Genomic DNA, 15461 nt, shown 5'->3' with positions numbered 1-15461 from the left:
GCCGTATAGTGCTTTTTTTTAATCTACACACTTCATTTCCCTTCAAGTTGGCATGTTTGGCGCCTGGTGAAATTTCCATATACACTTCTTCTTCTAAGTCTCCATTTAAAAATGCATTCTTTACATCAAATTGCTTGAGTGGCCAGTCCCTGTTAGCTGCTATAGAAATCAGAATACGAATTGTGTTCAATTTTGCTACTGGTGCAAATGTATCTTGGTAATCAACCCCGTATTTTTGTGCATATCCCTTAGCAACTAATCTGGCTTTATATCTGTCAAGGCTGCCATCTGCTTTAAGCTTCACAGAAAACACCCATTTGCATCCAATTGGTTTCTTCCCGCTTGGTAAAAGAACCAGGTCCCACGTTGAGTTTTTTTTGTAAGGCCTTCATTTCTCTACATTCATGGCTTCCTTCCAATTTGGATCATCCAAAACATCCTGCACATTGTTAGGAACAAATATACTAGACAATTGATTAACAGATGCAATATATGATTCTGACAACCTATGACTGGACATGTAGTTACCGATAGGGTATTTGACCTTAGAGTTTGGATCTGGTTCATAAAGTTGTTTTGGTACACCTTTATTTGGTCTTTGTGACACTTTAACAGGTAAGATGGGATCATCTATGCTAGTAAAAGAAGGTCCATTTGAAGAAATAGGAGTAGGATTAGTGTTTACCTCAGGTATGGATTCAGGAACATCCAGGGACGATGCCTCAGTTATAGGTGTTAGACGCATAGAAAAATCATTTGTGGGAGGGGTAACATCCGATCCAGGAGTGTGTTGAATAGTTATAATTTCTTCTCCAGTAGTAGGTATCTCCCCCTGAGAAGAAGTAACAGAATCTTCCCCTGAATAATATGGTTTCAATTCTTGAAAAGACACATCCATGGTGACATGCATTTTGTGGAGAACGGGATCATAACACCTGTAACCTTTTTGTACATTAGAGTAACCCACAAATACACATTTTTTAGCACAAGGATCCAATTTGTTTCGTAATACCTTGGGGATATGAACATACACCATGCACCCAAAAAACACGAGGCTCAAGGTTGGGAATGCGAGGAATGAAGAAATAAGATTCTAGAGTCTGTTGTGGAGTTTTAAAGTGAAGGGCGCTGGATGGAGTACGGTTGATGAGGTAGGCAGCAGACACAACAGCTTCACCCCAATATGTTTTAGGCAAATTTATACCAAAAAGGGAGGCACGAACCACTTCTAGTAGTTGTCTATTTTTTCGTTCAGCTAGGCCATTCTGTTGGGGTGTATAAGGGCAAGAGGTTTGGTGTCGGATCCCCCGTGTGCTCAAGAAATCAATAAAGCGGCCATCTAAATATTCCCTACCATTATCAGATTGTAGAATTTGAACCTTAGACTGATATTGGGTTTGGACCCTGCTGTAAAATTTTTTGAAGGTATCAAAGATATCACTTTTGTGTCTTAACAGTGACAACCAAGTCATCCAGGTACATTCATCAATAAAAGTCACATAATAGTAAGCTTTTAAGAAAGAAGGCACCTTTGCAGGGCCCCAAACATCGGAATGAACAACTTGAAATGGAATAGAACTTTTATTAGTACTAGGAAAATAAGGAACTCTGTGACTCTTGGCCAATTCACAAGTGCTGCATTTGAAATCAACATTATTCAAATGAGAAAACAACCGAGGAAATAACTTTTTCAGATAACTAAAGGAAAGGTGACCAAGTCTTCGATGCCAAAGCCAAATGGTAGCACAGGACTGTTCTGGACCGGTTGTTGCACATTTAGTAGCCAAAGAAGGATGACTAGGATCAGGGACCTCCAAGAAGTAAAGCTGGCCACGTCTAACACCATAACCAAGAGTAGTCCGAGTGGGGATGTCCTGAAAAATACAGTGAGAGGGAAAAAAAGTTACTAAACAATTAAGCTTTGAAGTTAATTGGCTCACAGAGAGTAAGTTGTATTCAAGAGAGGGTACAACCAACACAGAGTCTAGAAATAAGCTATCAGAAAGGGTTAAGGATCCTTGACCAGTAATTTTTTAGGTACCCCCATTGGCAGTAGAAATAACGGATTGTGAAGAATTACAGAAATTGAACAACTGGGAAGAATCTTTAATCTTTAAACAAGTGCTTTAATTTTTTTGCTTTAATTTTTTTCACTCAGTAGTCGGGTTTAATTGGGGAATGACTTTTATATCCTCTAAAGGTAACATAGATATTGCTTTCTAATACTTCTTGTAGTGGATGGGCTACAATTCCACTTTATTTGCGGAGAGACTTGTTGCTTTTGCATGTATTGAAGAAATATTTTTCTCAAAAAGGTATTTTTCAACTTATAGGTTTTTTCTTTGTTTCATAATGTGAGTTATAATGAGTCTTGTCCTACTTTCTATGTGACCTTTTTTTTATCGGGGTTTGCTTTCAGCTTTGGTGCTATATTCTGGCTTAAAAAGAGAGGATTGATTGCAGGTGTGACATTCTTAAATAAGTTAATCTCTAGAGATGAGAGCCTTCACTGTTATTTTGCTTGCCTTCTTTACATGTAATGTTGACTTTTTTATTCACCATTATAAATAGAATGATGATGTATGGATGTACTGGAGTTTATTCTCATATTTGTTTTGGAGGATTAATAAGATTTATGGGGAAATGATTGGTCAAACTATTTGTTTTGGATGTACATAAAGCATTGATTTAAACTTTTTTTACAATTTTTTTTTCGGAACAGTGCCCCCAAACCCTCGTCACTAAATATATAGACATAAAGAAAATTTTCTGAGTCCGTCAGTGGATATAATTATGGTCAATAAAGTTAATAAAGTTGTATGGTTGTGAGTCCATACAACTTTGTCGTATAATTAGCTACCTTAAGACTTAAGTGCGTAAAGATATGAAAATTATCACGTGCGTAAAGAAATGAAAATTGTCACGTGCTGATGCGGCTTGAACCTTTTGACACAACCGCCCACCCTTACAAATCCACATGTTCATCATACTTTTTTTTGGTGAACTGTTCATCATATTTTTAAATTGCTCTCTAGCCAACATCTTAATCTATTTATTTTATATTTTTTTATGGCACTGTTTTTTGCAATAAAAATTTCATCAATCGTTTTCCTACAGGTTAAAATAGGTGCGTAAAGTAATGAAATTTCTCACGTACTGCTGCGGCTTGAGCCTTTTGAGACAACCGCCCACCCTTACAAATCCACATGTTCATCATATTTTTAAATTGCTGTCTAATCAACATCTTAATCTATTTATTTTATATTTTTAAATTGGATAAACCTATCTTAATAATTTTATATTTTTCTAATACATTTACTAATCTATTAAGCTTGAAAAGTATAAAATGCATCAGACTCACTTTATTTGTGTTAAATTTTTTTATAATATTTAATGATTTCTAATAATAGAATGAAATTTAACAAAAATTTCAAGCCATTGAGTAAGTTTAGATTAATGAATTTATATTTAGAATAAACAACTTTTTTAGTCCCTCGCAATATTTACGAAGTCATTTTCAGTCTGACAATAAAAAAAGAACAAATTGTGAAAATGGGTTTAGTTGCTTCAACTCTTAGTACTCAGTATATAGTCTTCTGAGCTGTGTGATTTTAGTTGCTTCATCATGTCCGTTTGATTCTCTCTTCACAGACCCACCTGAAATTTCAAAGCAGAAAATGGGTTTCTTCAGATTGGTCAACTTGTTCATAGTTTTTCATTTCTTTGTTGTAACACTCTTCTTCTCAGATTCCTACTTGAGCTCAAATGAAAACTTGGAAATCCACACCACCAAGTTTCTAGATTTAGCGAAGGAGCCTCGGGTTTTTGAATGGATGGTGGAGATCAGGAGGAAGATTCATGAGAATCCAGAATTGGGTTATGAGGAATTTGAGACGAGTGAGCTGATAAGAGCTGAATTGGATAAATTGGGCATAGCATATAAATACCCAGTTGCAGTAACTGGTGTTATTGGCTACATAGGGACTGGGAACCCTCCTTTTGTTGCAATAAGAGCTGACATGGATGCTCTTCTTATGCAGGTCTTCATGGTTTTTATATTTTCTTTCTTTTCTTTTATGCTTACCATGTGCTTGTAGAAGGGCTTTGGCTTTTTAACTATTTATTTTTTTTCCCCTTTTTTATGGATTATATTTTGGTTTGATCACTTTGATGCCCAAAAATAAAATAAAAATAAAATGCTTTGCCTTTAGTCAATTTTTCATTATAAATCCCCACCTACCATTTTCCAGGGTTATATTTGTTAGAGGGCACTGTTTTATATATATTTCATTGAATTTTTTTTTCTTTCTTTCTGCTGTCTCTAACCTTAGGAAATGGTGGAGTGGGAACACAAGAGCAAAGTACCTGGAAAGATGCATGCATGCGGTCATGATGCTCATGTTGCTATGCTTCTTGGTGCTGCAAAGATCCTCAAAGAGCATGAAAAAGAGATACAAGTATGGTTATGTTCTTCTGCTGTTACATTTTTTTTTCCTTCTGTTTTTTAAACTGCAATCATGTCAAGTCAAACATGACTTCTGTTTCTGACATTTCTCATATTGTGAAACTCCTCCTAATTTATGAGCGCTCATTATGCCAACTTCGTGTGTTACAATCATACTATCATCTGGCATGCAACTTAAGTATTAAAAACATAAATCAATGCATCCGTGATTGTTATAATTGTAACAAACACATAATCTAGAACAAGACTGGAAAAGAAAAATGTTGCCCCCTGTATCATGTACTATCCCAGGACACTGTCTACTACTTTTTTTTGAATTGTCTTGTTTTTTTTTTTTTACGTCCTCTTATGGCTCCCTCATTCTTTTATTTGTTGTCTCTAGGGAACTGTTGTTCTTGTTTTTCAACCAGCAGAAGAAGGAGGTGGAGGGGCTAAGAAAATTTTAGATGCTGGAGCGTTAGAAAATGTCTCTGCCATATTTGGATTGCATATCGCACCGTACTTACCTATTGGGGAAGTGGCCTCTAGGTCTGGTCCTCTATTTGCAGGAAACGGCTTCTTTGAAGCAATAATAAGTGGCAGGGGAGGTCATGCAGCTATTCCTCAGCATTCTATAGACCCCATTTTGGCAGCTTCCAATGTGATTGTTAGCTTACAACATATTGTTTCTCGCGAGGCTGATCCTCTGGACTCCCAGGTAAACTTACTCCATTTCTTCCTTACCTTTCACATCTTAATTATTCATATATTTTATCCTTACTTTACTGTCTAAGAGCAATCAGTGTGTACCATATTTTGAATCCATGACTACCAAAGCAGCCAGTCCGTCTTCTATATGCTTACTTATGGGCATCTGAAAGAACGGAGGGAAGTAGAAGGAAACTATTGGCACAGCCTAAGCAAGCAGACCTATATCTTTGGAAATTCTTGGCTTCCCTTGCTTTTGCTCTCTCTCTCTCTCTCTTTTATTTATGTACATATAATTTAGAAGTATCAGTTCTACCTTTTTGTCACTTCACTTAATTTGAGACCTTGTGCTTTTTTTATTGTGTGAGGCATTAAAAGCTTTCTATCCTTGTGGGCCTTATATTTCGATATGTTATCAAAGAATGGAGATTGTCACGACTCATACAACACTTACGTTGGAGACACACTGTCTTGCCGACTCCTGTGGCTATTTTAGGGGGGAAAACAATGTTGTGAAACATACCATGGCATCATCTGTTTACAATTATTATTGAATATGATGAAAGCCTTGTTTCCAAAAGTAATTCCTTGTTTATGGAGGCAATCCACTTTGTGTTCCTAACATAAATAATATCCTCACAGGTTGTGACTGTAGCAAAATTTCAAGGAGGTGATGCATTCAATGTTATTCCAGACTCTGTCACAATTGGTGGCACCTTCCGAGCTTTTTCAAAAGAAAGCATCATGCAACTGAGACAGCGGATTGAGCAGGTCTGTCGTGGAGAAGAGTAGATTCATTTTTATGCTTAACTGGAACGAACGAGCTCGTTTTTTATTTTTTCCACATGATCAACTCCGAATCATCGCCCCATAGCCCCCCACCCCCCACCCAACTCTCTCTCTTATTTGTTGGCATACAAATCGTTAATCAACAGAACTCCAAGTAGATGCGTGGATTATGGATTTAGATCCCTTAATGAGTTTTTTCACATGATAGGGTTACGGTGGAGAGAGATAGACATAGGCCCTGCACATGACAAAATATGTTGGGTCTTTTGCAAGTTCTTTGTGTTTGTCTCTCTTCTTGTGACTTTGTCTGGTGAAAAACTTGCATGAGAGTTTTCAGATCCATGGATTACAGAAATTTGGGAACTAAATTCTTTGTGGGGTGTTTTTGCTTGAAGTTGCTATTGTGCAAAGTAGATTCATAAATTCTTGCCGGGTAAATGGGGTCAAAACCTAGTAGACCTCCTTTTTTTCTTTTGTTGTCAGGCTTATTTGGTTTCTGTTGCAACCAAGAAATGATTGTACTCGTGTTGTAGTTTTTGCTGCAATCCCATAAAGGGGCTAAGGTTGATTCATTTATGTAGGTTATCATTGGACAAGCTGCTGTGCAGAGGTGCAATGCAACGGTCAGCTTCCTTGATGAAGAGAAACCTTTCTTCCCTCCAACTATAAACAATGGGGACTTGCATGGGTATTTTCAAAGTGTTGCTGGGAGTTTGCTCGGCGTCAATAAAGTTAATGGCATGCAACCATTGATGGGATCTGAGGACTTTGCATTTTATCAACAGGTTTTACCTGGATACTTCTTCCTCCTTGGAATGCAGAATGCCACTCTTGAACGTCTTGAGTCACCACACTCCCCCTATTTCAAAATCAATGAAGATGCGCTTCCTTATGGAGCTGCACTTCATGCATCACTAGCTACTAAGTATCTTCTGAAACTTCATCAGGATGTACCAGTGGTAGAGGGTAAATATCATGACGAATTGTAACACAGATAATTAAAAAGCCCATGTTGGGGTTTATTTCTTGGTGCAATCCAAGTGGTAGTGGGGCACTTGTTTTGATTCATACTTTGGTTATAAATGTATTGTATTTAAATTCAGATATTTCCTTAGTGCTTCCGCGTTAAAATCATCTTAACTGCGCTGATCTAGGGTGGCAAATCAAATTGGAGAAATGAGCATACTATCTTCGGAGAATTAACTTAAATTATGATATCTTGAACACTTTCTTTCTCTTGAAGTGACATTCTTACACCTTTTAATATAACTTTATATAAAATATAATTTTTTATCAATTCCCCTGAAGAAATAGATTCTACAAAGAATGAAACTGGATGAGAAGACTGATAATGAAATACCAAGAACAAAAATGAACAAGCACTAAAATAATAGATATTGATGATTTTATAAAAATTAAAAATAATTTTATTGTAGTGTTAAGAACTAAGCGCCCCCTTTGTGCCAAAACCGCGAAAATGGCGACCATTTCAAACCAATGGTTCAGGTTCAGGTTCAGGCAACTGCCACCGCACATTCGAAAGTTTCGACCATCGTATTACTCTGTTTCTGTGTCATGCTCTCTCGCCGAAGACTTGGAGCCCAACACAAGCTCCAAACCCAATTCGTATTTCCCAAAGCGTGGCCAGACCTTGGAATTGGTCTGCGAGTCACTCGCTTTCAAAGGCAAGGGCCTCTGCAAGGTCACCGACACTGGCTTCGTCGTCATGTGCGACCGTGTCCTTCCCGGCGAGCGCTTCCTCGGCCGAGTCACCCGCAAGAAAGGCAATTACGCTGAGGTCATTTCTTCTATTTCCAATTTCATACACAAAAGATGTTTCCGTGTTTTCTCACTTCGGTTAGGGTTAGGGTTAGGGTTTTTTTGTTTGTTTTTAATTTGGTTAACAAGAGCAGGTAACTAAGTTGAAGACGATAACTCCTCCCCGTGACATTGTGGATGCTCCTTGTGAGTATGCTCCTTATTGTGGGGGATGCAAGACGCAAAACTTGTCTTATGAGGCTCAGCTTAGAGCTAAGGAGGAGCAGGTTCGTGAATTGTTGGTGCATGTGGGAAGGTTTTCTCACGGAGAACTGGAATCAAACGGCATTATGAAGTCCATTGTTCAGTGTGATATTCAGTTTCATTATAGAAACAAGGTTAGTGCTGTACCCGTACTAGCTCTTTTTTAAACCAAATTATCATTTATCAGCCCAATGTAACTACTTATGTGCGGTTGGTTAATAAATTATTTGTGTATTTTCCTGCTTATGCAGATGGAATTCTCATTTGGTCCCCACAGATGGTTACCTAAAGAATCACTGCATGAAAGACATGCTGGTAGTGAAAATTATGCACTTGGATTGCATGCTCCTGGTTTTTTTGACAAAGTTCTGAATGTTGACAAGTGCTTACTGCAAAGTGATCCTGCCAATAAGGTAGGCGATGTTATTCTTTTATTTAGAATTACAAGCTTGAATTACAAGCTTGTATGATTAGTATGCAGTTTGTCATGAATCAACTATCCCAAAAAGTTTACGTGATAAAGGGAAGACACATGAATGATTTTATATTACATCTCTAATCTGCCCCTCGCGTAAGAATCCTTTGAGCTTCAAGCGTGAACAATGCACAAATTCACCTACTTTGTGTTGATATATAACTTTTTATTAGAAGGGTGGCGGCAGCAGCAGCAAGGATCAAATTCAGACCACTTGATCATAAAGGCTTTGATAGCATGTCATGAACCAATTATCTCAAAAACTTAAACTATTAGGTGGAGACACATGGATGATCTATGTAGCACCGATACGACACGTGACACGACACGACACTCCGACACGTCAATCCTAAAAAAATATGGATTTCGACACGTTGGGACACGTTTTAATATTAAATAATATTTTTAATTTATATAGCGTATATTTCATTTAATATTCAATAATTTAACAAAAAAAATGAAACTAAATTAATAATATCCATCAACACGTTATAAAGGTGGAAGCTTTAATAAAAAAAAAGGAACTGGGATGAGAGAGAGATAATATCAGATAGAGAGATAAAATCAAAGTAGAGAGAGAGATCATAGAGAAGAAGATACAACAAGAGCGTAATAGGAATTGACAACAATGATGTTGATATGATCTCTTATCTACTTAAGGGAAGAAAGGCAAAATAAAATAAAATTGATATGATCAGGTGAAAGCTTTATTAATATATTTCAATTTAAAAAAAAAAATTTTAATTTTTCTTTTTTTTTACGAAAATGCCATTTGACCGTGTCGGGACGTGTCGGACACAGTCAAATTCGCGTGTCGAAATGGTCAACGTGTCGGGAATGTTGACCGCGTGTCGGACACCGTGTCGGAGCGTGTCGGACACGACACTCCCTGTTTTTTGGAGTGTACGTGCTTCCTTGTGGATGATTGTGTATTTAGTATATTTTGAACCACAAAGGTGTGCCAGAGGGATGCTATTTTTTTATCTAGATATGGCAGCCCTAAAAGTTATAAATTCATAACAAAAAGCCCTAGGTTAGGCAACCCTAAATTCATAATAGAAATATAAATTTAAATCAGCCCTCTGTTTTTCTTGTCTGTCTCCTTTTTTCTCAAATTTGGTTTTGTTTACAAAACCCTAGGCTACTAAGATTTAAAACTATGCTTGATCATTCTGATAGTTGTACCCCATTAGAAAGTTAGATGGATTTTCTTTTTCTTTTTTTTTTGGGGGGGGGGGGGATTTACGGTCACTAGCCATTAAAATTTGATTGTCATGAGCACTTTGTCTGAAACAGAAATGTGCTATAATATGTCAGATGCATGCACCTAACTGATGGGGCCTTACCTGATAATGCAAGAGGCACTGACCATTCGATAACTTCCCTTGCCTCACCTCTCTGCCTTCTACACTCCTTTTTTCATCTTTAATTGCACAGCTTTATCCAGTGCAATAATTTTGTAAGATTTAATTGTTTGACTGTTTTTGTGACAATAATCTTCACTTAAAATTTTTATTTGATTTGTTATGACATCTTGGAAGTTTATTCAATTAGGGAAAGTACACTCTCCTGTTTTGACTTGGAAATCTGAATAGGTTCTTGCAGCTATCCAAGAATGTTGGAGAGATCCACAACTCGGTTTTTCTCCCTATGATGTTCATTCACACTCAGGATTTCTTAAGCATTTGATGTTGAGAACTGGAAGGTATATAATATATATTTAGGGATCCCTGACTTAATTGATTTATGTACATGTGGAGAGTGTAGTTATTGTATCTATACTCTTGAGTAATGCTCAAACATTGCAAGAATGCAAGGTATATATATCTCTTGTAATAAAAGAATTTATTGAAAGAGATGTGAAATACAGAGCTGGACGATCAGGAATCCTCCTAACACCACCAGAAAAAAAGAAAACAGTAATAGCATCAGACACTTCCTTGAGTTGAAGTGTCTATAGTCCTTTGAGCACATCCCTAACAATCGTATCTTTCATACTTTCTTATATCTTTGAAGGGTATCTTGTTTTCTATCAATATTAACATATGATTTTTTGGGTACATATATTAACATATGGTTTTTGCTCCAGGGATGTAACGACTGGTCTGCCTGAAGTTATGGTCAACTTTGTGACCTCTTCCTACAAGCCAGAGCGGCTACAGTTTCTAGTTGATAAAGTTTCTGTATTTCCTGAAGTGGTTGGTACTTTAAGTTTTCTAATTACTTTTTTCTCATGATTGTACATTCTGCTTCTGCATCTCCATGTGTGCTTCTTCCTTAACTTTCCAATCTCAGTAAAATCTGTTATGGAAAATAAGTTTTGTTTCTGTTAAAGATATTAGGACATTCAAGTACTTCCACTTACCACCTAAAGGGCGATAGCAGGAGGGGCTGTTTAAATTACATAAAACCATCTAGTGCTTCCATCTAACAACTTAAGCTTTTTGGAGAATTAGTCTTTGACAATTTATTTCATTTTGATAAACCCCTATATTTCAATGATATATCCAGGGGATGGACCTTTGACATCCCCCTACTAAATGGGGAGGGGAAGGGTTGGAACGGAGGTAGACTGATGCTGGGTGAAATTTTGTTTTGGTTTTTTTGGAGACATTATGCAGTCTAGCACAGAACTCTGATTACTAAACCTTGCTTTGAACTTAGAAGGGAATGGCGGAAGCAATGAGGGGAGGATGTGCAAGAGATCTCTTCAACATAATTATCAACATTGTAGTTTTATTGGTGAACTTCAGGATTTCTATGACAAGCTTACTTTTTTCAAAAAAGAATTGAATACATTCTTCTTATTTACAGTAAAGTTTTCACTTTTGTATTCCATGTTTCATTCATTTGTTTGTAATGCAATTTTAACTCAATATTTTAAATACAACAGTCATATAGAATTTTTCAAGAAATTGTCATGACCTTATTAACTTGTTTCCAAACTGTATGTATATATTGTTTTCAATACTTTCAAAGTTTCTTCATTTTCATGATGATAGGTAAGCGTCATGAATAATGTAAATACTTCTGTTGGTAACACATCTGTTGGGGAGGAAGAATACACTTTGTATGGGAAATCTAGCATTACAGAGACCTTAAGAGGGATTACATTCCAAATATCAGCAAACTCCTTCTTTCAAACAAATACTTATCAGGTTTGCTATATGCCAAAAGAAAGTTGGCATTCTCTTTAGGTCCTGCCCCATATTATATTTCCTAAATTTAATCATGACCATCAGTCAAGAAAATAACCAATTTTCTTGTCCCTATTAGGCTGAGGTTTTATATAAGCTTATAGAAGAATGTGCTGGAGTCAGAGGAGATGGCTCAGAAATTGTCCTTGACCTGTTTTGTGGAACAGGCACCATTGGTCTGACACTTGCAAGAAGGTAATCTTTTATCTTGATCTGGTTTCAGTATTTCAGGACAAACTGTCAAACAATAAGAGTAACGTCTTCTCTTCCAACTTTGAACAGTGTAAAACATGTGTATGGATATGAAGTAGTTCCTCAAGCCATCACAGATGCCCGACTTAATGGCAAGATAAATGGCATACAAAATGCAAAATTTGTCCAAGGGGATCTCAATAAAATTGATGAGAATTTTGGGAAGAATTTTCCTAAACCTGACATTGTCATTTCAGGTTTTGTTGCTCAAGTTTCCTTGTTCCTACTTAGTCTATTGTTAACATTTATTTTTCTCAATTAGTTTGGCATGTGCTGGAAGCTATTTACTTAGTGTAGTCTTTATCAGAAGTGTATATAGATATATCCTACACATTTGGAATTGCCACTGGTTCTCAAGCCCTCCCCCCCCCCCCCCCCCCCCCCCTCCCCCCCACCAAAAAAAAAAAAAAAAATCACTTGAAATTTGAATGCTGTTTCGTTAAAGCAAGTGGATAAGTGTTATGAGAATGTAAATTTATGAAGCTTTCTGTACTGGTTTGTATACAATTGAGGGGAACTTGCTTCGTTTGGTTTCTTACATGAGGGAGATGTGCTGATTTCTACTGGTATTTTTAAATGTGTGCTGCAAGTCTTTGACAGACAATTGTTGGTATTAACATGCTGATCATATAAATTCTTCACACTGACTGAAGATCACAATTCACAATATTGGTTGTCATTTTGGGTGACCACAATGCATCTCGCTTCTCACATTATAAACTTGATGCAGATCCCAACCGCCCAGGAATGCACATGAAGTTGATTAAATTCCTCCTAAATCTTAGGGCGCCTCGCATAGTGTATGTGTCATGTAATCCTGCCACATGTGCACGTGACCTTGATTATCTGTGTCATGGTGTGGTATGTGTCATTTTATTATATATTAGTTCTTGTTCTTTGAGATTCAATTATTTAAGTTGTTGAAGGTTTTATGCAGGCAGAGCAGAATATAAAAGGATGTTACAAGCTAATAAGCATACAGCCTGTTGACATGTTCCCACACACCCCTCATATTGAGTGTGTTTGCCTTCTGGAGCTTTATTAATCTGTGATCAATTAAACCTTTCCATGTCAAGGTCGGACTCCATTTCCTCTCTGCTACATCTGGGATTACTTTGGAATTTGGACCTTGGATGTCTGATGAATTTTGAGCGACTGGTTTGTATGAAACATCTGATGCACCAATTCATTTGGATTAGATTTGGGAAAAGACCAATTAGTTTGGGACAAAGGGGATGTATGTTGTTGGGAAAAGAACAAGCGATTATCATAACACTTATGCGTAATTTCTTGTCAAATATGGCTGCCATCTGTAATTATAATTTCATTATGAAAACAGATGCAAAGTGCAGAATTCAATGGATAACTGCATTCTGGATTTATGTTGTCCAGCAGGATTAACTATATGACTCGCATCCATGGCTATAAGAAACTGCACTAAAAATTACAACATCTTGTCCTCTATTTCTTTTCACAACGCAGCATGGTTACCCTATTGTCAAGACTCTGTTAAAGGGCCTCCTGCAGCTAATATATTAATGCAGTCATAACTCATAACAACAGTTCACCTCTGTAAAATTACCTCTTGCTCATTGGGACATTGGGACAATCAGCACTAATTCAAATTTTGTTTCTCTACAGTTCTACTTTTATTTGATTGTTTGTTTGCTCCTTCCTTCCTTTCTTTTATTTTTCTGCTTCTGATGTGTCTTTCAGGTCATCACAAGCTTGGTACAAGATGAAGTCAAGGTTGGGTCTTCAAGGTGATAGGAAAACTCATACTTTTATGCTGCAAGGTGTAACTGATGTTTTACCTACCCAAAACTATTGCATCAGTGTACAAAATCATTTTGAATGGTGGTAGCATTGGCAAACATGCATGAATGACTACATTGTTGCAAACTTGCAAACGTTTCTCATATATTTCTGTTTATGCAGAGCCCCCAAAGTGTTGGATTCATGCTTAGCAACCTGCAAATGTGGATTACTGTTGAGTGTTTATCCCAATTCATATGACAAGTCCATCATGAAATAGATCATATCCTACACTTCTCAGATTCTTCCAAACTTAAAAAAGGTTGAGGTGCAAGTCCATCATGAAATATTAGATATTTAGCCAGATAAGAAGATCATATTATGTTCTTTGTCTCTATATTTAAAAAGCTTTTGCTGTTGTCATGCTGGGGTAAGGAAAAAAGTGGTAGTCTGGTGTAAGCTTTCAATTTCATTTTGAATGGTGTATTCATACTGTTATTCCGAGCCTTGTTTTCCCTGAGACCAAAGGGTTACTAGCTCAAACTGGAAGCAGGCATGAAATCTTGCTGTATTAAAATGATATTTGTAGGCTAAACAAGACCTGTATGTTTTACAGCACTCACATCAATGTATCTTAAAGGGTGCTTGGTACACGAGAAAATTTTTTTTATCAGAGAAAAAAATTTGGAAGGGCCGGCCTGGCTCAGCGGTAAGCTTGCTTACCGTGGTGTTCCAGGTCAGGGGTTCGACTCGGCCCCCTGCAAAGCAGGGGTGAAGCTTGACTCAAATTTTCTTTCCCCATACACTCACGGAGTGGGTCTTGAACTGGGTCGGCCTTTTTTTTTTTAGAGAAAAAAACTTGCTCGGAACATGGTGGGAAGAATTATTTGCCGGGTAAGTTAAAAAAAAGTGTTTGGTAGGACAAAATTTTTCTGAAAAAATTGGGTGAATTTTACTAATGTTATATTTGGATGATTGTAAAATATTGATGGGAAAGTTAATTAAATTTACCAAATTACCACTTCCTTCTCAGCATCAGATATGCAGTAACTTGCAAACCCAAATCGACCTTGGTCAGTAGCATTTGTCAGAATGTCATTGACCATTATAAGGGCCATACCCTTTCGATCAGTATTGGGGCATAGAGGATTTGAATGTAGGATTGAGCTGCAAAGGTCATAAAAGGGTGTCTTTTTGCATATTTCTTGTTAGGATCTCCATCTGCATGTGCAACACCGGTAGCTACAGTCATTTTTAGGCAAAATGCACGAACATCCATAACCAGAAATCAGATCATAAGAGACAGATATTAAGTAGAAGAAAGACATGGTACCTTAGCCGATGATGAGCATACGTATTTTGAGGGCATTTTTGTCTTAGAAAAGCATGATGAATTTGTTAGCTCCAGGGAAAAAACTTGTTCCATCCCATGGATGGAAATTTTTTTTATTTACTCCATGTGTAAAAGCTAAAGTCGGAATTATTTTTTTTTCCACACTCCGTTTTTGTAATGCTTCTACCAAACATGGCTATCTATTTTTCTTTACCCTCTTTTTCTGGGCAATTTTTTTTTGCCTTCCTACCAAACGTCCCCTTAGTGAAGAAGAAAAATGGCTCGAATCTGTCAAATAGACTAGGTAGGGCAAGACTAGTGTCTCTAGATTCCAAAAATACCATGGTACTAGTAATATAAATTATTAAGAGAAAAATGGTTACAGATAGTGTTCGGGTTTCGGTTTCAGGCTTCAAGTTATAATTTCCAAATTGAAATAATTCAACTATGTTTACTATGAAATAATAACTAGGCTCAAGACAATTT

General features: G+C 36.9%; 2 protein-coding genes across 8 annotated transcripts; both read left to right on the top strand.

Annotated features, from left to right (window-relative positions):
• Positions 1-3611: 3611 nt before the first annotated feature.
• Positions 3612-7109, top strand: LOC133295565 (IAA-amino acid hydrolase ILR1-like 4). The gene is made up of 5 exons (XM_061494405.1): positions 3612-4040; positions 4332-4457; positions 4848-5162; positions 5795-5923; positions 6523-7109. The coding sequence occupies exons 1-5, from the start codon at positions 3678-3680 to the stop codon at positions 6928-6930; spliced, it is 1341 nt and encodes a 446-aa protein (XP_061350389.1). The 5' UTR covers positions 3612-3677; the 3' UTR covers positions 6931-7109.
• Positions 7110-7386: 277 nt separating this feature from the next.
• On the top strand, positions 7387-14239 carry LOC133295568 (uncharacterized). Of its 7 annotated transcripts, none has more exons than XR_009749364.1 (12): positions 7387-7739; positions 7855-8097; positions 8215-8376; positions 10034-10143; positions 10528-10636; positions 11441-11596; positions 11715-11830; positions 11918-12084; positions 12618-12748; positions 12829-12963; positions 13604-13683; positions 13826-14239. XR_009749364.1 is itself a non-coding variant. In XM_061494408.1 (10 exons), the coding sequence occupies exons 1-10, from the start codon at positions 7419-7421 to the stop codon at positions 12930-12932; spliced, it is 1623 nt and encodes a 540-aa protein (XP_061350392.1). In that variant the 5' UTR covers positions 7387-7418; the 3' UTR covers positions 12933-13553. The 7 variants fall into 7 exon arrangements, 1 of the variants encoding a protein (XP_061350392.1); XR_009749363.1 differs by having other exon boundaries at positions 12829-13045; XR_009749360.1 differs by having other exon boundaries at positions 12825-12963; positions 13604-13650.
• Positions 14240-15461: the final 1222 nt, after the last annotated feature.

Source organism: Gastrolobium bilobum, unplaced genomic scaffold (assembly GCF_033153095.1).
Source record: "Gastrolobium bilobum isolate Gb01-03AN ecotype WA unplaced genomic scaffold, APGP_CSIRO_Gbil_v1 utg3173, whole genome shotgun sequence".
In the NCBI taxonomy this organism is placed as follows: Eukaryota; Viridiplantae; Streptophyta; class Magnoliopsida; order Fabales; family Fabaceae; genus Gastrolobium; species Gastrolobium bilobum.
Note: the sequence above shows the minus strand (reverse complement) of the source record. Positions and strands in the feature narration are given on the sequence as shown.